At 32.8% G+C, this 24,685-nt stretch overlaps 1 protein-coding gene across 1 annotated transcript; it reads left to right on the forward strand.

Moving 5' to 3' along the window:
- The first annotated feature begins 575 nt into the window (after positions 1-575).
- Positions 576-24,447, forward strand: LOC111054502 (ATP-dependent DNA/RNA helicase DHX36-like). Its single transcript, XM_039444302.1, has 15 exons — positions 576-742; positions 2,191-2,365; positions 2,902-3,047; positions 4,696-4,827; positions 6,413-6,627; positions 8,410-8,487; positions 9,836-10,022; positions 12,418-12,619; positions 13,201-13,389; positions 14,323-14,495; positions 16,066-16,230; positions 16,989-17,280; positions 18,230-18,327; positions 20,697-20,776; positions 23,216-24,447. Exons 2-14 carry the CDS (start codon positions 2,252-2,254, stop codon positions 20,740-20,742), a joined length of 2,037 nt encoding a protein of 678 aa, XP_039300236.1. The 5' UTR covers positions 576-742; positions 2,191-2,251; the 3' UTR covers positions 20,743-20,776; positions 23,216-24,447.
- The last annotated feature ends 238 nt before the right edge of the window (positions 24,448-24,685 follow it).

The raw sequence follows: 24,685 nt of genomic DNA on the forward strand, positions 1-24,685 counted from the left end.
TGTTTGTGTGAACCAGGCCTGAGTGCTTCTTCATATGTTGTCTGATCTGTTCAATCTTCTTTTCAACAGACACTCACAGTTTGCATTGAACCATTGTTTCAATAATAATAATGCATTTTTATTGCTGATCTAGTATGCATATTCAATACAATACAGATTTTGTTAAAATTATGATGATGATGATAATAATAATAATAATGAATTTCTATCGCAGATGTGCTCTATTACAATAGGTACTAATTGGTTTTAGTAATAAGATTTTGTTCCAATAATTAACTCCATTTATTATTGCTGAATAGTTCTTAGGCACATCCAATACAATAAATGAATGAATAAATGAATTTATTTCCTCCTCAAATTACATAACATATAATTAGAAATTGAATAGTATTTTGGAAATTTTACCGATCACGTTTCCAGTAGTGTGATCAGATAGACGAAAAAATTAACAAGGAAAAAACATCATGAAATATAATAATTAATATAAAGAAAAAGCTAGTATAAAGTAAGAATTGAAAAATGTGTCTAGTCTAAGGTTATAAATTGAATAACAAAAACTACTGCCTGTAGCGCATGATAAGAAAAACAGAAACAGCCCTAAAATAAAGCATGTGTATGCTTGGTAAATAATATGAATAATACCATTAACAAATATTGACATCGCTCAGCGAATCGCCGACGAACGATGCGACACCGTGGGCGAGGAAGAATCCAGTGTTGGCTATCAAGTCCGTCTCGAAAAGTAAGCTTTCTTTCAACTTCTCAATCAAAAACAATGCTAATATCAATTTAAATATCGGGGACCCAGCTTCGCTCTGGAGTTCAAAAGCATAACAAATTTATTACGAAAGAATAAATTATAATAACATTCATAGTTCATACAGAAATGTTCTATCTAATCACAGTAAATTGAGATTAATTCCCAGAGGAATGCAAAAATTTCCCTCACAAAGGCCCGGTTGCACAGAAGCCGGTTAAATTTTAATCCTGATTGATTTCATGTGAAACAAATCAGAGAATACCATTTCAAAAAGATGGATCTAGTGGAATTAATCAGGATTGAAAATAACCCGGCTTTTTTGCAACCGGTTCTAAGTACCTGATTGAATGATTACAAAAGTTCAACGGCTGAGTCATAATTTTGACACAGTCCCACACACATGAACTCGCTCACTCACTTCCATTATCAACAGACGACGAAATAATAAAATTATAAGCTGTTTTTCCAAGCATGAATAATAATCATCCTTTTAATGTCCTTCAGCTAGTTTCCCAGGGATGAGACCTAGTGCAATCGAATTTTTATATAATAAACCTACTATGTTCTGAATTTCGTGAGAATCGTTAAGAGCCGTTTTCGAGATCCGGTGAAATACAAACATATAAACAGAAATTGTTCGTTTAATAGTATAGGATTTCATTTAGTGTAATTGATGATGTTAATCGAATTAGAAACAGCGTATGCAAAATAAAATGTGAAAGCTTTATATGCCAGCGCCGCCGTGCACTTCTAAAGTCCGACTTGAAACGATTTAGGGAAGGTTTTAACTCTGTCAATATAAGAACTATTGTTATTAATAATTCTTTCTTGATTTAATGATTAATTCTTTCTTGCATAAACGAAGTATTCTTCAACAATGCTGAACCAGCGCTAATTAGATTAACCGCTGTTTAAACTAACACAATCTCACTACTTAATAAATAATATGATTCAAATTCAAGATATATTCAGAAAACAGTTGTACAGATGCGTAGCATCGTCATAAATCAAACATACAAAGTATTTACATTCAAAGAAATTAAAATTCAAACACAAGCATACAAACAGTAAAAAAATACCCTCAAATTAGAAATTCCTCTTTCCTATATGGACGTATTTCTATTAAAACCTTTTAAGGTTTTACTCAGGGTAAATTACCCACTTCTAGTACATTTAAGTACGATGGAAGTTTATGAGTAGTGCAATAGTTGTACAACCTTTGTTAATTTTATTTTTTATTTGTTGATAAGTGACTGATAGATTGATTGATAATTTATATTTTAAAATTAGATTGATTGATAATTTATATTTTAAAAGTTGTTGAAATCAGAAAAGTCATGATCAAGAAGCAATACTATCATCGTAACAATTTCATACCTTCTGATTGTAATTATAACGGTAGTTTTCAATTAATACTATTTTTTCTCCAGAAAAACTCCACGTATTTATGGTTCAATTCTGCTGTGTACTCCTGGAATTTTGCTGCAGAATATGCACAACGATCCTGAACTGCAAGGGATATCCCATCTCCTGATGGATGAAATACACGAGCGAGATGTCACAAGTGACTTCTTTATGGCAGTTATGAAGGAACTCACAACCAGGGTATGCCATACCTTTATGGGTATCTAAACTTTTTTCACACGTGTAATTGAAGCATTATCACGTTAGTAAAATCTTTATTGTATTTAAATTGATGTTTCATACAGTAGTTCCTGATTCCTTAACTGAATTCATGTGTAAAAATTTATCATGTTATTACAAATCTGAATTAGGTATGAAGCAAAGATAAATCAAAGTGTAAATGTTTGCTATAATTCCAAAGTAATTTATGGTTGTATAATTTTTAAAATTTTGTATGTATCACTGTCCATTACTGTTAACTGGATAGTCAAGTAAACAGTTCAAATTTCATGATAAAATTGAACAAACTTTCACCGATAGAAAATTGTCTTGGAATCAGGATGATTAAACTGAAATTCGCAGGTTCATACCGTGAACTTTAAAGTTGATATATGTATTACTATTATTTATTAATTTAAGCTTATTCGTTATTTTTTAATAACACCATAATCTATGTTAGTTGTATGTAATGTAGTAATCATGTATTTATGTGATGTATATATGTTCTCAATTTTCAGAGAAACATAAAGGTTGTACTCATGAGTGCCACGATGAACTCCCATATGTTCTCAGCATATTTCAATAACTGTCCTATGTTGGAAATTCCTGGATCTATGTTTCCAGTAAAAGTACATTTTCTGGAGGACATTTTATCCGTGATAAAGTAAGTATATTGAACAGGATTTTCGGGAATTTTTAACTATGGAAATTACGACTTTCGTATCCATCAATTCAACACTCTCTATAGTATTTTAGAGTTTATCCACAATCATTCATTTATTGTTTATCAATTTCTCCATTTTTTATTTTCATTGATCAATCGCTACGATCTCTACCACAAAAACTAAGTTGTGTCGATTGTAAGGATAAGTAGGCCCACTTATTCATTTTTTTTTTGTAATTGATTTATTTAATACTTCTATCAAGTACAATTTTATTGAGTAGGTAACTATTGTATACGTCAATTTTCTCATGTCTCCCAATGGATATCCATTGATATAATATACTTTGATATAAATTCATAACGAATATAATAATATTTAAATGTCACTACCACGGATTCATTGAAAACCTTTACTATATTTGCCATTTTTTATTTACGATATATATTCGTGGTTATATAGGCCTACGGCCATTCAGTGAAACGGGAAGACTTCAATAAATGAATAATACTTTTAAGATATTTATTTTTGTAATTCAATGGTTATAAATATGAATTAAAAAGGTAAAATGAGTGAGAATTAATTATATTATTGAATATAACATCTGCCAAATGTCCATATTGGAAGTCAATGCAATTTTCAAATTTTGCGTCACATTTTGCAGCATATTGACCAGTGTATTTCGTCAAATTTGTATCTCCTATTTCTGAATCTGGGATAGTTCCGATTCCACAGTTCTGAATCAAGCAGTGTGGTTTGTTGCTCCATAGACAATATTGCAACAAGAGTTGCTGTAAATGCTCTGTTTCCAGGCGACGTTATTTCCCGAAACAGGTATAAATCCGTATCCCCCCTCCCTTATTTCCATATTTGACAACCTCCAACCTTATTCTTGAAAGCAAGAGTGTTTCACCCAGAATTATCCAAGCCCTGGGACGAAATTCAAGGAATAACAGTGATATGCTACAAAATGTGTTGGGATTCTTAAGAATTGTATAGATTCGAATGTAGGACTTATAGCAGATGCATTTTTAATTATATTATAGTTGGGGGGGGGAAGTGGTCGTTTGCAGGGCGAGGGCGAGTATGATTCATTAGCCGAGACTGGAATTTCATGCAAGCCCTGCAAAAGACATTCACCACCAAGTAACTCATATGTGAATGTGTAAACAACAAATGATTGAATAGGCTACGCAACTTCACGTGTTTCAACATAGCTCATATTCAAAAGATCAAAAAGTTGTAAATAGAAATAGCTGATCAGATTTCTATCTGTAGATAGCGCACGACGAAAAAATGTAAGGACCAGGGTCCCTCTCGTCGTGCACGATTAATACTCCCATTTAAAATACATGAAAACTAGAAGTTATCGGAAAGTGACCACTTTCTGAACGGGTATCGCGACTGACCTTCTCTTTTCCGGGCCCAAATTAAGATCAGCTTTTTTTATCTACACTGCTAGTAAAACAGTATTTTTCCAACCTAAAAAATGTGCGGGAATTGTACGTTTTCTGTGCAGTGTAGCAAAAAATACACTTTTACATAATATTTATGACCATTAAAATATTTCTCTTTGAGAATTAGTCACAACTTCCCGTTTCACTGAAGGGCCCTATATTCTAATTATAACATGTTTTTCATTGTTGTCAGGCCTAACAGCTCAGTGGTTCAGAGCCAGAGGTCGACGGGGATGGGGAGAAGAGGAGCTACATTGGGTCGATCTAATAATAATTTCCATGCAAAAAAGACCGATTATGCTATTATGATGAAGCAATATCTAGAGTAAGTATTGTTTGTTGGAAAATTGTCATCAATTGTATGCAATCATTGCTTAATTGAAGGTTTATTATGACAGCGATGTTGCAAATTCTACAAATCAAATTTGTATCTCCGGCTTTAGAATAAATATTGAAAGTGAGACATAATTTCGTAGGTTCGGGGTAAAAAGCTGCATTTAATTATTAGGCTTTAAAATACATGTTGAAAGTGAGAGGCACAATTTCGAAGGTTCGGGGTAAAAAGCTGCATTTACTTATAAGCTGGTGTGCAAATAATTAGAACACTACCAAGTAATATTATTAAAGGAATGACTCATCCCATAAACGTTTCTTACTTCAGGAGCAATACTAATTATTATATTTCTCTGAGACAGAAGATGTTTTTTATTTAATATTTGTGTAATGTAAGGTCTTTGTGTACTGGGCCAGGTTATTGAAACGAATTTTTAAAGAAAAAAGTAATTATATAAAAAGACTAAAAGTGTCAAAAAAGTAAGTTATGATCAATGGCAAATGCTGATTGTTTCAATCTGGTGTAAAGAGTTAACAACTGATGACTTGAGTATTTTCTGTGCTCCAGCACTTTATTTGAGACAGCATATTAATGGTGCATTTAGAACTGCAAATAAAGTTCACATTATATTGAAGGAATCTCTCATAATATTATTTGTACTTCTCACATTTATCAACTGCTAGAGAAATATTACAGAGAGATTTGTAGTGAGAATTAGATGAGGATGTACTGGGATGCTCAAAGGATATTATATATACGTTTTTTCAACGAGCTTGATATCAGTGATGAATATGTTCAGAAAGAAAGATGGTATAGATGCTGTGCCAGCAGATAAAATTGCTTAAAAACAAGAGGGAAATTAAAGAATACTAGATAAATAATAGGAGCTTGCATCTGAAGTGCCTCAGCAGTGCCCGCAAGTCAAGATAATCCCAATTGTAATGTTTGTAGAAGAAATGATGCTGATCACATCTCAGATACAGTACATTATTGAGAATATGAAAAATGATTTTCTCTTGGATACAGCCCACTTCGATGCACTTTGTAGAGCCCTAATCATAAATAACTAAATATTGATTTATCAATTTATTTTAAAATTCTTTCAAATATTTGGTTATGATTTTAAGCATGTGTAATGTTTTGCTTATGAATGCTATTAAATTTTGAGTTTTATATAATATAAATTCTTCCTTCCTTCGTATCTAATTTTTCAGTATCTTGTACAAAATCCAATATCGATAATTATGCTCTATGCTAGTTTAGTATTTTTTTAATGTAAAACGTGTTCAGCAAATGCAGATTCGTTTGCTAACGACGTGGTTAAGTGATGGAGTGGACATTACTGTCCAAACTTCGCCATGTCACAAAATAAGTCATTCTATTCTTGTGTGGTTTATTCTTTTATTTCAGTGTTCTTTAAAACTATTTATGTTCTTTGAATCTTGTTCAAGAACGTCTATATTATTTTGATGTATTTTTTATATGGCTACTTGTTAGTTATTGATTGCAATGAAATATTATTTTCTTTCAAATTACTGTTTTTTTCAGTAACTAAACTTCTAATATTTTTGTATAGGCGACTGAATAGAACCAAAGAGTATCCGAATAATGTTGTGCAGCAATTGACGGATTTCAAAGTTGAATTTCTGAACGTTGAAAACGTTTTTAATCTGATCAATCACATCTGCTTCGAAAAGAGGCAGCCGGGTGCTATTCTGGTCTTCCTTCCAGGATGGGACAGCATTTCGAATCTTTACAACATGTTGGATGAGTGTGGACGATTCCCAGAAGGTAAATAATGTATTAAGGATAATTTGTTATGGTATCACTATAAAAATACATATTTCATTCTCCTTCTAGAAAGATAAATATTTTCTATTACCATAATTGAATGGATTTTGGGCTATCTATAGCATGGAAAATGGAATGTGTGGATTATTTGATATTGAGTGCAACATGAGCATAAACATTTTGCCGAACTCGATAGATCCTTATGCCGTCTCTTCATTCTTAATTTGGAAACATGGTGGAGCGGCAAAGGTAGCTTCAAGATTTAGTGTTTAACGTAATGCATGTATTCAAATCAAGTCAGTTTTTAAATGGGCGGGGCGCACACATAGTGCTCCACTATTTGGAGCAACCACAGTTCCCCACCATCTAATTACATTAAATGATGCATGTAATGCTTGAAACTATCTTTGCCGCATCACCCTGTTTTCACCCATAATCATTAGGCTAGATTCGAACATTATCTTTCGAATGTAGAGAATACTACAGTTTGCCGATCAAAAATTCCATTTTACAAATCGGAAATAGTTATTTGTGCAACTAGTGCGCTAAGTGACAGTTTGCTGCACCGAAAGAAACGTTTACGAAAGAAACGGAATGGTTTCTTGAGTGCAGCAGAGGAGCTTTGCGCACGTATTTCACATAAAATTTTTCCTACAGTTACCATTGAATATGAAAAGTAGGTGATTATGGGTAAAATTCCCTGAAATCCATCAAATGTTTTTCTGTGTAATTTTATTATTAATAACAAACCTTAATTTATTTAAAATTGAATAATAATGTAGTAGCACATATCAAAGTTGAAATTAATGGGAACTTCTGTTGTTTGAAACGGCTCAGTGAGCATATACAATTTAAATTTAATTCCTTGTAGTTCAACCAAAATATTGTAAATGCAGATGGAAATGACAGACAGCAGACTTTTCACCTGTGAAACTTTTTCATGTTTTTTATTTGTCGTTAGGTCTTTAGTACGGTACTCTTTCATCTTTGATATCAAAATAAATAATAATCCAAGATATTTTTTTCTATTATCACTTGTTTTATATATGAGCGCGCCTACATTTTTGCGACCAGAAAAACCCATCAAATTTTGCGGTTACATTCTTTACGGTATTGTTTATAATTTTTGGTCAGTTATCATATTCAAAATGAAAATTGATATTTTGAAAAAGAAAATAAGAAATACTGTGAATGATATAAAGTAAGATTGTATAAAATAGTGTATAAGCTATTCTAAAAATGTTATGAATTTATTAACCAAATTTGAAATTATCTGTCGCAAAATCTCAAGTGGTCATATCTCGAAAAATTAATGATAAAACATCAATGTTTTTTAATTTTGCCAACTTGATAAGTTATTTTTACTTAGGATAAACTGTATAGCTTTTATAGTTCATCCAAATCGAAAAACGTTTAGAAATCGCCTCTAGTTGAAAGCTTCTTGTTTCTCACTCTTTATTCAGTTAGTTCTAAGACAAAACTATTTCAATTTAAATGTGGAAATCTCCATAGGTGAACTCAACAAATTTAGTTAAGATCACAAATGAATTATAAAAACATCAACTATACGAGTCCATTCTTAAATAAGTTTACGTTTACGAATTATCTTTTTTATTCCATCTATTGGAGGCTGGCATTATTACGGGTTCTAGCATGTTGAAAACCTCTGAAAATACCATAGTTAGGCTGTTATGTTCATTCAAATATGTAAAAATTGTTGATTTTTTTATGTCGATTGTGAATATCTGCTGCAAATTGTATTGATTTTTTTTATTATTTCAGATGAGTTCTTGATAATTGCACTTCATAGCTCAACTTCCATACAACACCAACAATTGGCGTTCCAAACTCCTAAACCAGGTAATGTGTTGACAACCAGTTTATTGACTAAGCTAATTTTCTAGTTGTTCTGGTTGGATTATAAATAATCCAAAAGTGGACTGTATAAATTTTAGGGGGTATAAATATTCAAATGGAATCAAGTTTGCGGATACACAAGAATGATCAAAAGAAAGGACTTACCATGTTTTTCGCCAGTACCTATAATATCGTTTGTTAATTTGTGTATTGGGGATGTAGGAATATGGAAAGAACAGTTATTAGAGAAATGGGAATTAAAATGATGGTTCAATACATATAAATTAATAAAAATGATTGGTTACAAGCACAATTATTGAACAAGATTCCTGATTCAATTACGGTTTAACTTTGAGAGAAAATTATAAACTTCTGACAAACAGCAAAATAATCAGGTTAAAGTGAGCTTCAACAATCTGCTCCAAAATTGTGTGAATTAAGAAAATTAAAAGGAATACACCACGATCCTCAATATTCGAATTCATTACTACAACGACAAAAAACAAGCAACAACCTCAAAACTATTGATGTCCAACTACGCAGACTCTTTTTAGCTTACGCTATAACTAGACAGAGGCATTAGTATCGCTTTTGCCGCGAACTGAGCGACATTCAAAAATTACGACAATCCACTAGTCAACCTGAAAAAGAGAATCTTTGGGATTCATGACTAGGATTGTTGAATAATTATTTATAGATTTTTTTATGAAATTATTGTTAATCATATTAAATAAAGTCCATTAAATAATATTTTGTGTCTAACCTAGCTTAACAAAATATTTGGGAGTTGTTGTTCTCTGGAATTCCAATGGAGCACAGTCACTCTCTCCCCTCTTTGAGATATGATTCTACATTTTCTTGAATAATCAAACTGTCCTATTGATTATTCAATGATCTTTTACTAATCAAAGTCTGATTTTGAAATTAAACCTTTATGATAAAAAGTATTTATTGACTAAGTAAACTGGTTCAGGGTTTTGCTGGACCCATCTTTAAAACACATGTCACATAATTACATTTGTTTCTATGTACTGTATCACCTATGAGTTCATTCATCAAGTGCCACTAGTCGGCAACCTATATCTAATTCGATTATTTCAATAATGCATTTGGCTGTTTGCAATAAAAATGGTGTATTTTCGTAAACTAAAAAACTATTACATTGTTTGTCCATTTGTGTATTCTGTTCGAATTTGTGATGTTTATGTACTGTAATGGTCTAAATATTAAGAAGTAATTTGCTATTGTAATGGTATTCTCAAAAATAACTTTCCATGCTACTACTGTCAAAAAATAATGATGATAATTATATTAGTGTTCATTCATGCTTATTGTTTGATTTTTGAAACAGGAGTAAGAAAGATAGTGATTGCTACAAACATTGCTGAAACGTCAATCACTATCGATGATATAGTGTTTGTTATTGACTGTGGTTTGTGCAAAGTGAACCGATTCGACGCCACTAAAAAAATAACAACTCTGGACACAGAGTTCATCTCGAAAGCGAGTCTCCTTCAGCGAAGGGGTCGTGCCGGAAGGTTGGTCTTTAAAAACACATTTTCTACCTACTATCTCACTGTAACAGAATAATAAATCACTACTGTTTCACCCTAGGGGATAAACTTAGGTAAAAAATTAACCATAAATACGTCATTACGATTGTGTGGGAATACTTGATAATAATCCACGGGGTGAAGAAGATTGCTATAAGTTTGCCTCAAAAACCTGGAACAGAAAAAAGGCCTTTAGAAGATGTAACAAGATATATATATATCTGGCATTCACAATCACTATAGTAAACGCAAATTGGAGATGCGGGTGATGGTGGCTCTATATATGAGTAAAATTGGTAAATTTCAAGCAGTAAAAAAGTTCAACAGTTCGTCTGCTTTGTGTTTGTTTACATTTGAAATGTCATCATAACCTGACTTCTTATTAAAAATATTTTTATTCATTTTATTTCAACTGAAAAATTTTGAATGGACATCAACATTTCAAGCACCAATTCAAGCCTTAACTGAACCGTTGTAATTGGACAAGTGACTAGTATTTGTTTGTTTTTCTAAAACATGAATAAGACCTGATTTTAAAATTGTCATAATATGATTGACACATCTCCAATATTTAGAATAACATATGCAATCAAATGTTAAGCTTGAAATTTACCAATTTCACTCAGAGATGGTGCATCACCCGCCTCTCCAATTTGCGTTTACTATAGCAGTACAAAAGAAGTGGTCATGAGGAAGGGCAATGCAGCATTGAACAATGGATGGCTCTAAATGGCCTTCAACAAAGAAATGTGAGGCAACTGTGATGGCTGATAGATGACATCTCCTTTCAATTCTGTGGCATGCAAATCAGACCCAAGCTCAAAGTGGGGCGTTAATTCTGCCGTTCGTTGTGGAAAAATTGCATTACTACCATACAGCATAAAATTCAAAAAACTAAAGAAGGTGAAGTTTTGAATCATTTGTGTTATTCAATGATGAAGTTAAGTGAATTAGTAAAGTCGAGCAATCTGTCAGATAGATTAAATTTTACGTATTCTATTTTTCTACAAAATCAAAGTAAATTTTCTCAGAATCACGTATGAGAAACTGAGAAAAACTAGTTACAAAACTATGAAAAGAAAACAACAGTATATCTGCCTAGAATCAAGTCAAAATAATATTATAAAATTCACTACTTTTCACTATTAATCACACCCTAAAACGTGAACTATTCTCGTTACCATAGACATTGAGATGTTTGCATCCAAGTCGTATGCATACGACTCGTACTTTTACGGGCGTCGTAAACGCTAACCCTATTAATAATTGAAAATGGAGCTGTTACAGTTGCAGAAAAACACCAACGAGTTTAAATATGTAGAGATTATTTAATATGGAGGTATGAGGGTGATTTTTTTCAACCTCTGCTTGGCCTCACATAATAGAATGATCTTATCACTGAAAATTACTTACACTTTTGATTATTATTCTTCAACATAATCGCCATAAAAATTGAGGTATTAGTAGGTTAATTTATTAAGAGACTTGATACTCAAACTCATCGCCAAACGTAACTCAACTACTGACCTAGCCTGAACTCTAGCCTAACTTGAACTAACCTAACCCACAACTAACATGTTTATCCCTTCGACTCCTATCCTATCCTATCCCAACTGTCAACTGAACCTAAACCACTCCCCACACCTAACAACCATATTTGAACTATGAACCAACTATGTTTAAACAGCAAGTGAGCATAACAATGTGGTATTGTACGGATAGAAACAGAAGTAACTTAACGGAATAATATAGACAGAAAAGAAGAATGAACTTGAAATACTTAGCTGAACATACAAAGCAAGTCGACCAGCCAAGCAAAAAACATGCAAAAATATTATGCAAGTAGACAAAGAAATGTAATTATACTAAGACACCACAATAAACTACAAGCTGCATGACCACACTCTAGCGGACGCATCAAATAAATCTATTCCATCGGAAGCAGTCTCACTGCCTGATCGCAGTACCCTAGACAGTCCACTATTTTAGGCATATGCAGTTGTAGTATGAAGACGTCTGCGTGAAATGGTCCGGGAACGGGTCCCCTCTAGGGGCACAAATATCAATGCAAGCAGTCCAATGTTAAATTCAACAATTTGTAAAGAATCGTCAGATCATTAAGTCGCCTCCTTCTCTTTTATTTTCTAAATTATTATGCGATTTCAGTCTCATGTTTTTGTACTGTTTTCTGTATAGATCTATTTCTAACTGAATCAGTTATGTTGATTTCATTTGATTATTTTTGTAATTTGTTTATCTCTTGATGGCCTACTGGTTTGTTTTTATTCATGTCGAATTAAGCTAGTAGTTTTCATTAGCAGTGTATATTTTGTCAATATTTATTCAAACTCTAATCTATGTTTTTCTTCTTCTTTCTAAGGTTGCAAGAAGGAGAATGTTACCATTTCATCACCAAAGTAAGAGATCAAAGACTTCAACTTGAACCAGATCCAGAAATCCGCAGGTCAAGAATCGAAGATATTATAATAAAATGCAAACTACTGCCTCTTGGAAAAACCCAAGATTTCCTACAGAAGCTACTCAATCCTCCACCGGTGGCCAACATCAGAGTGGCAATTGAAGTAAGTTGCAATCATTCTCAAAGTTGTGATTGTTTTATTTATTCAAAGCTGCCACAGGGCGCATCCACAGGATATCCCACCCACATGGGGGGGGGGGAGTTTGACGCAGACTGTGTAATTGAAATTCTTCCGGGGGAGGGGAAGTCCCAGAACAAATCAGTGGCGAATTCTCTGAGCATGGTAGGCATGCACCGCATGCCTTACAAATAAGAAATAAAAGAGAGAATATAATGTTAAAAATGTATAAGAGCTTAGAATATGAAGTATAACATTTCAATCGTAATAACGTAATTGGTCAATGTAAGATGAGTAAGCTTTCTTTCGTTACAGTGTGTACAGACTTATGCACCACAAACACGCGCATTTCATTTTTCATCAGCTGATGCTATGCTTATTATATCTGTATTTGTACAGAATCAGTAAGATGCAGACTCAATAATGAGCATAGCAACAGATGATGAAAATTGAAATGCGCGTGTCTGTATTTGTTCGCACCTTTATGAAAATCACTCATTTATTTATTTGTATATGGAGCATTTTTTATTTTATGTCTGATGTCGTTCTCATTTGATTCTTTTCAGACTCTGATTGAAGCTCAAGTTCTGGATATTGACGAGAATTTGACTCCTTTGGGCAACCTGATCGCTTTCTTACCAGTTGACCATTTCCTGGCAAAAATGATCATCCTTGGAGTGTTCTTCCGTTGCCTTGATCCTATACTCAGTATTGCTGCATCGCTCAGCTTGAAGGATCCCTTTGTTCTTCAACCTGTAATTATTTGTATTATTAATCTATTCATTTCTTGACATCTGTTTTACAATATTTTAGACACTTTTTATTGGAAAAATGTTATTTAACAGTTTATCAGAAAACACTTTAATGTAATGAATTAACGGTGAAAAGTTGATCACTCAATGCGAATGAAATTACTTCACGTTCAACCAATGTGAAAATCTAATTTTTCCAAGACATCCTAAAGATTGCATTTCTTCAGTTTGTCAGTTTAGACAGTTTGTCTTTTAAATTTCTTTAAACTATTCAATTATTATCATTATATCAACTGTCTAGAATTAATGTTGTTAGTAGTTTTCTTGTTGATAAATTGGTCAGCTCGTGTTGTGTTTCTGTCAGAGCATTTCTGAATGAACGCTTTAGGAAAAATTATTGCATTAGCATTATGTCCGTTATCTAGGAAAGACTTTTGAACTCGCTGATTTATGCTCTACTTGAATTTTAACCCTAGAAGGGGTAACCATCTATAAAATTTACTCACACTGCATGGAAATTGCAAATATTTTTTATCATTAAATATTTGGATATTCAACCAATAATAAGGCTCCCTCCAACAGTTCTGCTTATCAATAAAGAAGTAAAATATGACTTCAAAAGCAATATGAATTGATAATGTAAATCTCTCAAAAAGATGATTGGGTTGAGTCATTTCATCAAAAATCGTTTCATACAAATTATGTATCATTTCAATTGGCATTAGCAATGATTATCAGAATATCTTTACTTTTATGGTGAGGGCTACTCATATTTATCTGGAAATTAGAAAATCAAAGTATCTCTTTATAAAAAAAAACATTTTATTACTATTTTAAATTATAATTATTAAACTTTTATCTTATTTCAATTTCCAGACAGAATATAATTATATGGTAATATTGGTGATAACCTGTATTTGATGAATCCCATTGCAGAAACTCAAAAAGGAACTTGAACTGAAAAAACTGGAACTTGACCAGAAACGTTATTCAGACCACTTGCTGATAGGCACTGTGATGAGATTGTGGGAGGAAGCTGTAGGCGATAACCGCAGTGAAGAATTTTGCAAAGAAAACTTTGTATCTGAGGCAACACTTGAGTTTCTGGGGTGAGTTTGCCAAAATATTCGCCTTTGTTTAAGCATTTAGTTACTTTTCTCATTAGTTTATTGTGATTAATATAATATTTTATACATGCTCATAGTTCATTTTCAAATAATTTTCTTCCATCTCAAGTCTATCTTTATATCTTCTCTTATCTATATAAACAAATACGGTAGATGTTTATTTATTTTGTTTGAGACATGCCTGAACTATCTGATATGTTCCATCATGTCTAATAATATTTATTAATTTGAAATTTAGCAAAATGCTATTTAATTCAATTCATTTTAATTTATTCATCCAGCTTAATTTTGAAATTAAATATGCGATTTTTGTATTTTCTAAAAGAAACCTATAATAGGCTACCTACTTTTTGATAAGGATAGCCGTATTCTGTAGAGTTATCGATCAGACGTGCAAGATATTTGGAAAACCCTAATATTAAATTCAACCTTTACTGAAGAACCTTTGAAAAAATTATAATTTTTATCTGTATTCAATTTATAATTTGCATTGAATGTTATTAGTTGTATGTTGAAAGAAAATGAGTATAATATTTCAAAAGAGTATAAACACAACCTCAAATCCAATTCGATTGGAAAGCTAGCCACAGATATGTGCAACGCACTTCAAGAGCTGACACATTTTTGATAGGGCCTTTAATCAGTAACACTGTCGGTTTTCTAAACGGGAGGCCTTGCAATCAAATCCCAATTCATTTTGACGTCACGCAAAATAAAATCCACCATGAAAAGCTCTGAACAGATGAAGAGCGTTCAAAGCTATAATTATATCTATATCTTACTATTACTTTGTTAACTGCAAATACAGATGTAATAATCATTGCATCAGCTGATGAAAAGCGAAATGCGCGTGTTCGTGGCGCATAAAGGTAGGCGCACACAGATCGGACGATTAGATTTGATGCATTGTTTTCAATTGGAGTGCGCATACCTATCCGCATCGTATACCTATCGCACTCCAATTGAAAACAATGCATCAAATCTAATCGTCCGATCCGTCCGATCTGTGTGCGCCTACCTTAAGTCTGTACGCACTGTAATGAAAGAAAGCTCACTCATTTACCAATGCACATCTATGGTTATGCATATTACATATAATAATCATAGATAAGATTATCTATACTTACCATCGTCATAATTCAATCATCAAACAACTCAGATCACATTCTACTAAATGTTTACAAAACGTAAACGTTTGGATAAGTTTGTGTAAACGTTCACTAAATGCCTTCTCTTCTAATAAATCGCAACTAATATCGATTAGCCTTATGAGCTTCTTGATAATAATTTGATTAATTTCATTTTAATTTGATCAAATTCAATTGAATGTCAACTGAATGACATCATCCACTCCACTCCACATATCCGTCCAATGGATATCGAGTTCAAAAGTGCTGCTTATTACTTCACCAGACTATTTTATCATACTTACGTTTGAGTATCCAATAAAGGATAGTTGATTTTCTAAAGCTGAATTCCAAAGTGGGTGCTGTTGAAAAATCATTATGAAGTTTTATTTCACTTGTTTTAATATGTTATGTGTGAATTTCAGTGCCATCAAACAGCAATTAGCTGACTGCTTGCATGAGATGAAGTTCATTCCCAGTGGAAACTTCTTGAATTACACGGACCAGAACTTGAATGTCAACTCGTACAATGTGGCCGTGCTGCGAGCTGTGGTTTGTGCTGCACTCTACCCCAACGTAGCCAACGTGAAGTCAGTATACTCTATAATATTTTTATTATCGTTCATTTTTATTATCGTTCAAGATTAATTATTGTTGTTTTAAAACTAGGTGGGTATGGTAAGAGTATCCTTCAATCTTGATTAGTGTTTTCCCAATAATTATAACTTGAAACTTAACCAGTAACCAGTTTCTAAATTTTCGAAATTATTGTCAAAATACAATGATCCACCCTAAATTGAAAAAATAATAAACATTGAAAATCTGAGTCTGTGTCAATTCCGTATCATTCTGAGGCTAATGCGAATCTGTTGCATTTTTACGGATATAACACTAATAATCCCAGCTAAGGTTGACACTAATAGACTGATACCATAATCCATAGAATTAGCATAGAATGAATAGCACGTTAGCCCTCTTGTTAACGATTAAGGAATGAATTTGATTGATCAATGAATTTTGAATATTTGTTGGTCCTACCTTTGTGTAGGAATTTTCAAAGCCAAGTTTTTGAAGCCGTATAAATCATGAAACGAGCACGTGTTTATTATAAATCTTTCGAATATTTTAAGTTTGTTTAACTCAAAACACTACACTATCAATATTAGACTCTGGTTATAAATTACCAAAAGTTACAGATAAAAAATATATAAAACAGATGAAAAAAATATGAAAACCGGTATACTTGCGCCCGGACTACTTATTACCAGAATATAAGGATTGGTCAAAATGTTTTGGATAATTTGTTCAATATCTGGTATGTTTAGTATGAATTTATGTATTCTTTCAGGAGCGAATTGATTATGATGAACAATCAACAAGTACCCGCCTTGGAGACATATGAAGATAAGCAAGTGTACCTTGGCTTCAAGTCAGTGAATGCCAAGACTCATCATTTCCCAAGTAAATACTTGGTGTACTTTACGAAGCAAAGCTGTGGCAACAAAGTGTGGCTGCACGACAGCACCATGGTCAGCCTGCAGTCACTGGTGCTCTTCGCCAACCGAGTCGATGTTTCCTTCTCACCACTTGTTGTCATCAAAAATATCCCCTACGACATGTCACGAAATAAGGACATTTTGGTAAGCACCTTTCACAATATGTTTAAAAAAAAGAGTAATGCTATTATTTGTTTACTAATTCCAAATAGCTATTTATGTATTAAGAGCGTAATGCACGACTTTATCGCTCGCGCAAAACAGTTATCACGCGACGCGAAGCGGAGCGTGATAATTTTGCAAGAGCGATAAAGAAGCATTACGCGCGAATTACAAACAAAAATTTTTCTACAACTGCCCAAACGTGTTAAATTACTTATATCGGCGGAGTTACAATTACCGACTTTTTAGGTTAAGATATGACTTTTTGGCGAGCTGCTTACAATCAGCTGATTAGGGAGCGTAAAGAAACTCTTCTGCGCATGCGCGGATGGTTAGCGAGCGAAAAAGTAGATTCTCCTCAGAAATAAGCTGTTTTACGAGGAGAATTGAGTGTGTAAATTCTTTCTTTACGCGCAGTTGTAGAAAAATATATTTCTGTTATAAATTGTTTGATAATTTTGAGTAAACAAAAAAATACGATTAGTTTAAAAATAATATAGTCTCTTATGAGTGTTGAAGGGGGGGGTGTCATAGAATGTATTGGGGGATATACGTGCGATATCTCAAATGTAGGAGTATTTTAACTTTTCGTTATTACCGTTTATTATCAACACATTTAAAACATATTGCAATTTGAAGGCCAAAACCCAACCTTTTCTTTCACCTTTAAAACCTAATTTAACGGAACCTTTTAGGTTATGTTCATGAACTAAACAATTTTAAATCTCGCAGAATTGAGGCACTCCCGAGTGTACCAGCTAACTATTTAGTAATTTTGACCTGAATAAGTTCTTTATATAATTACTACTGTTTGATTTTCTTTTGTAACTATAAAAGTATATATTATTCATGACGTGAGTAGAAGTTTTTAGTTTATAAGTTCGTACCACCAATTCATCACCAAATTAAACTGTTTTTTTTCTTTACGCAGACTTTGAGAAACCGATTCCATGCAGCGTTCAAAGATTTCACTGCCAACCCAAGACTGATCCCGGTTGACTCTGATGAGGAAACAAATGTTGTCGTGTCGTAAGTATCAATACCTCATCACTTTAACGATACTTATGTACCAATATGGTACACATTAAGGTTTTCTCATGAACCATTTGTACCATAGTTGGATATATACGATAGTCATGTTCCAAGCACTGTGGTTAAATCAGGAGCACAGCTATAGTGCATTGCAATAGGTTTACTTCAAGGCACTACTCACACTACCGCAACTGTCGAGGGGATACTCCAGTCTCTCGAAACTTGAGTCGCTTATCTTGCTCATTGTCACTACTTCGGTTCCATGCTACTCCATTTCTAACCTCACTTCAGTTTGTCAGTACTGCACATGCTCATTCCCATCAATCTGATTTACAGATTTACATATTATGATAACAGTGAAATATAAAATAGATTTTTGAGAGGCTAAATTGATGAATTTCTACGAATAAATCTTTCTTCACTATTGTTTGATGTCTAACACATTGTTATCTAACAATACAACAAATAATTCATATTTGAGGAAAAAATTGTCTAGAATTCACCTTACTGAAACTGTAGGTACATGACTTTCAGCAACAAAAAAATTTTGTGGAAAGTGGAATTAGGCATAGGGCCTATATCACTGTTAGACGATTCCAATTTCAACTAATCACTAGAAGTGTTTGACTGGTTCATCAACAAGCAAGGATTTATGAGGTTTCCCAACTCACTTTTTGTTAGTCTCTGTAATTTTATTGAATTAATAAATAAATTCTGTAACAATTTTTATAATAACTATGAATATATTATTGCCTTATCTAATTTGTATTATTGTCTTATCTAAAATGATGAAAAAAAGCAACAAGAAAGAAAATGTTTCTACTCTGAGCTTTAATCATGAACCTTCAAATTCTAACCTCACTTCATTAAAAATACATGGTACTACGCAACTCAAGTCCCTCCTCGACCAAAACATGGAGTCGCCACTCGACTCAGTCTCACAGTCGTAGGTTGCAGGGACTAGAATCGACTGGTCTGAGTTTCAACATTTGAAAACACATGCTGCGACGCCAAGAGACTGGAGTCGCAGTCCGCAGTCTCTTCTCGACTTGAGTCGCGTAAGTGTAAAGGTGCGTACAGATATACGCGCCGCGAACATGAGCAATAATTCACTTTTACTCAGCTGATGCCAAGCTTTTTATATCTGTATCTTACCGTTCTGTGAAAATACAGATATAATCAGCTGATTAAAAGTGAATTGCTCATGTTCGCGGCGCGTATATCTGTAAGCACCTTTAGTAGTGCCTACGAGCTGGTCCCAGTATTATTACTTTGGGTTATGATTTTTCTGGGTTATAATCGATTATACTGTATTAGTTCAAAATTTATAATCGATTACACTTTTGGGTTATAATCGATGATACTGTATTAGTTCTAAATTTTCACCCCTAACCGATCTCTACCCTCAACAACCCCAAAAATGTAAAAACTCAAAAATCGTAATCCTCCGAAAAAAAACCTAAAATGTTCATTAACCAAGAATTTTACACCTTGATTCCAACACCTAAATCAACTGCTTGAGCTTTTCAAATTCCACAAATTGCTAAAAAAAGTAAAAGTAAATTAGTATGGCTTTTGTTGGTGGGGAGTCCCTTGCGGGAAGGTCCCACCGCCTGAATATATAATTTAAGCCGTCAATGGGCCTTACGACTGTCATACTTCAGCCGGGACCGACAGTTTAACGTGATGTAAAACAAATTGCTAAGATCACCTTTCAATTAAAAAATTAACTATAGTAAAATGGTGAAAGACTGAAAAACGAAAAATGGTGAAAGACTACAAAATCAATGAAAAACTGTGTGTAAGATTCTAGTAAATTTGCCAGTTTGTACAGTACTGTAAATAGTTTCTTTTGTAAGTTATAGGAACTCTGATAATAAATTTCATGTTTCAAAACAAGAACTTTGTGAATATTGTATTATTGGCCAATATATTATATTGAATTTGATTCGTTTTATTTAGTGTCATTCAAGTTCAGCAGTAAGTTAATCCGTTTATAACATGAAACGATCAACTATTTCATTTGATAGAAGATAAATATAATTAAAATATTTTATTCCATTGATTTTTCTTTGGATATTAGTTTAATTTCATTTGTATTTTGTAAAAGTAGTAGTAATAATAATAACATTAATTAATAATAAAAACTGTTCAAATAATGGAGTACAACTGATGTAAAATAAACTAAAATCATCTCTATTTGCAAGAAAAACCAAAGGGTATAAAACATAATAATATTATGATTATACTAGACTAGACTAACAAATTAACCTATAATCCGGATTAGCTGGAGTTTTCTGTAATGTCAACTAGAGAGTAACAATCATTTTATTTTAAAATAAAAATTGATTTGTTTTTTTTTTCAGACAAATTGTGAAACTGCTGTCAAGTGAAGAAGAAAAAATGCAGTGAACTGTTTTATAATTGGGATGGTGTCAATATGGAGGTATTTCCCTTAAAATTGAGCTATTTTCATTAAAATTCTTCTAGCGTTTAAGAGTTAAAAACTTTCTCTCTTCAACTTTTTCACATTTTAAAGAGACTGATTTTTAGATGGTCTTGTTAAGGGCGAGCAAAACAACTACTTCATTGTTGGACCCTGCTTTTCAACCAATCAATATGATAATTTTTCCAACCTGATGTCTATTTTACAATTAGTTTCTACTACGTACAAAACCGTGAACTAGTTCAATGGATTCAATTGGCTCCTCAACTAGAAATTAACTTTTCTTGATGTCATGAATGGTATTTTCTTGGTTTCTAGTATTATTTTTAGTCAACATATTTGAAGGTGGCCACTGATATTGAGGGCTTTCTGACATTTCAGATGCAAATAGGTTGTCTTTTGTCCTTCAAAAAAAAACCTTCGGCTGCATATAATATGCAATGGGCTGGCTCGAAGCAGAAGGGCGCAAGTCATTATAAAAGCAAGGACCAAGTACAGACTCTGAGCAGCTATTCCACTTGTTGCTTTCAAGCACTCAGAGTTGTCAACATAATCTTGAGAATTGGTTGCAACCTTCTTGACAATACCTACTGTGCCTGAGGTGCAAGTTACAAGTTGAAAATGACAGCGATATTAATCCTAATAGAAATGTATTTTTATTTCAATATAACACTTTTCAAGGTGCGTACAGATTTACATGCGTACAGTGCCGAACGGAACGCTAGAGTTTTGCAATATGATCGCGTGTCTGTCTTATTGTTGATTTTAAACTCACGAACATTCAGTAGCTAACAAGATGAAAACCCGTTGTGTTAAAAGCAGTTCAGCACTGAGCTGTAATCAAAATGTGCTTTCTAAGCTATAACTGGAATCGGTATTCAAACAATAATTAAAACTGTATCTACTCAAAACAATTAAAAAATTACTGTATTTACAGTATTTACTTGTTATTATTTTCGGACCAAAAATATCTGTGTTTGAAAGTGTAGACAAAACATAAACTTGTTTGGACTACGTTTCAATCAAAATTCGGGAATGGAATAGTAAGGACTATAAGTATGTTTTTTTCATCTCCGATCATTTTATGATGATGTGTTTCTATCATTGTTGAATAGATAAATAACATTGACTTAGTTTTGAATTACAATAACAATGAAAAAATAGATTAGACCAGTTATTATTATGTTCAGAAACTTAAGACTGATTTACACGGTGCCAGTCGGCTTGCCAGTTGAGGTAGCCAGTTACTGGATGACAATGACTGGCACTGTGTAAACGGCTCAGGCCAATAACTGCAGAAGCCAGGAAGCCAAGGACATTTCCAGCAGAACAAATATTTTTGTTTTACTGGCGCGCCAGCTTCCCCCTCTACCGCGTAACCACAGTGACGCCAACCTACAGGCACTGTGTAAATGGCGACAGTCGCCCGCCAGTCCCTGTCACCGGCCGGAACATGAACCACGTGTTTAGTAGTGTTGCTTGAAGATTGGTTGATAAGTGACTATTAAGTTTGATAAGTTTCTGTCATTTGTTTAAAAAACCAAGATCTGCACTTCTTTCACATAAACCACGCTCGCTGTGGAACTACACCAACACATCCGACTTGTTTCAGTAGCTGGCAACATGTAAACAGGGTACCGCTTTTAAGCTGGCATGCCAGTCGCCGATTGCCAGTGACCTTCCAGTCAATATCCAAACTGGCATGCCAGCCACTGGCATCGTGTAAATCAGCCTTTACGTTTTTGGCCTTCGTTACCAGTCCTCTTTTTAGACAAATTTCTCTTTTGAGAACCAACCAGCTGTGCTAATAGTGAAGTTGTGTTTCTTTTCTGGCTCAAAATTTTGTAAAACTACTCAAACATTTCCAATTTGTAGAGATTCGAGTGAAATATTTTTGTTGTTAATTAGTTTTAACTATCAAAATTAAAAATTTTCAGGTTAGTCATTAGTTTTGAAGTGTAAATTGGACTTTTTGAAGTGAAAAGTGGAATCTAACCTCATTCTTTTTTGAAACTTTTATTTGTAAAAATTTGGGAGAAGACAATCATATTTCAATTATGATTTGTGATTGTGAATAAAATAAATAAATTCAAGTTGTACTCATTGTAGTTTACAATTGAAACACTCGCAACATTCTATGTCCAAGCTCGTGCTCTGCTCGCGATCTGTTCTCGCGTGATCTGCGATCATCTTGCGAACTGATTTTTTTACCTTTCATTGTAAAATCTGTGAAAAATTAGATTTCGTGATTTTTCATGTAGCATTGAAAACTGCAGAATAAGTAGTATTTTTATACATTCACATTTCTCACTGATTGAATTCCTTCTCATTTTTGAGACTTGATAAAAATGCATATGTATTTGTATAACATCTTGTATATCGTATATGGTTGGCAACAAATTGATTGTTCATTTATTGAATGTTTGTTATATTTTACAGAAGTTGGTGCTGAAGGAATGACTGAACAGGGGATGGTGCTGATTGATTCTGAAGGAAGTTTTGTTTTGTTTGCTTATATTATTCTATATTCCTCATAATACTTTACTTAGTTATGGTTTAGAATTTTCTTACTTTTTATTCATTGATTTACCTTGAGTAACTATCGATAGCCTTTGTAATTATTACTTATATGTAGGCCTACTTTAAATTATCTCATTCATTCCTTTCTATTTCAAGATAAACGAACAAAATTGTATGATCAACAGTGAGTATTCTAATTCCTATTACGATCGCATTGTGGTTAGTGTAGAGCCAAATATGTTCCACTCAAATTATCTTTAAATAATACTTAAATTATCTTTAAATTATTATCTTTCAATTATACAAAGTTGTTCTGTGTCGGCTCACTTGAGAGGCTCGGCTATGTTTTAAATTTTGTATTGAGATGTGCAGCTTGAATTGTTTGAAGCGAATATATACTTGAAACTTTGTGATAACATTCCAGGTATCTCATGATTCAATGAATCATTTTTTAATGTATCAATTCATTTATTATTTAATTTTTTTGTATAGTGAGATTAACATTGGTTTTCTAACCCTGTCTGTCATTAGTCAGAGCAGATAGCTCTGCTCTTTTTTAACTCGCTCCGTTTCCAAATCGTTTATAGGTTATGAAAAATAAATATAATGAACTACCAGAATATTTAATATCAATAGTAAGAAAATGAATTATTTATTCATGAAAATATTATTTCACTAATTTAAAGTGGTCCTCATAAATACATTATCTGTAATATTATAAAGGAAGGAATTGGCTTACAAGTAGGGATAGGAAAGACACGAATGACGCATCATCACGTCTGAACTACTGAACTGATCAACTTGAAATTTTGTATAACTTTTTTAATTTACCGAGGAAGACTTATTTTCAGTTCTATAAAACTTCAGTTTGTCAAGTTTACAATAATTTTTCAGGTTTTCAGTTCAAGTTCTCTGTACGTCAAGTTTTCGTTTCTTCAAGGTATATACTTTTAATACGGTACTCTGTCATCGTCCATCCAAAAGGCTAAGTAATAAGTAAAAAGGTTTCTTAGAATATTTGTCAGCCTTGAATATTATTAGTTTGTTGTCGTACATATAAAACTATACGCCTCTAATGTATTCAACTTTGAATATATTTTTCCACTGTTATTTACGTTTCTATTAATTCTGTAGGCTACTCATTTCTTATTCAACTGTTAAATTGCTATACTTAGTTTTGATGAATTTTTATTATTTTTTAATTAGTAAATCTAATTAATTAAATATGAATGGACTATAAAATTGAATGTAAAAATGATTGAATATCAGATTTGTTGAGAAATTTTAAATAAAAAGTATTTATTTAACATTTATGTAACATTGTGTTTTACTTTGTTTGCCACCAACTGTGCATGAAAAATAGTACCTATTTTAATCGGTGGAGCAAAG

Source organism: Nilaparvata lugens, chromosome 1 (genome assembly GCF_014356525.2).
Source record: "Nilaparvata lugens isolate BPH chromosome 1, ASM1435652v1, whole genome shotgun sequence".
In the NCBI taxonomy this organism is placed as follows: Eukaryota; Metazoa; Arthropoda; class Insecta; order Hemiptera; family Delphacidae; genus Nilaparvata; species Nilaparvata lugens.

What these genes read in the sequence shown, in the direction of transcription:
- LOC111054502 (XM_039444302.1), top strand. Translation starts at nt 2,252, where the DNA reads ATGCACAACGATCCTGAACTGCAAGGGATATCCCATCTCCTGATGGAT. An exon ending in ATGATGAAGCAATATCTAGA is followed by an intron (nt 4,828 to 6,412) that starts GTAAGTATTGTT and finishes ATTTTTGTATAG; the next exon opens with GCGACTGAATAGAACCAAAG. An exon ending in GTGTGGACGATTCCCAGAAG is followed by an intron (nt 6,628 to 8,409) that starts GTAAATAATGTA and finishes TTATTATTTCAG; the next exon opens with ATGAGTTCTTGATAATTGCA.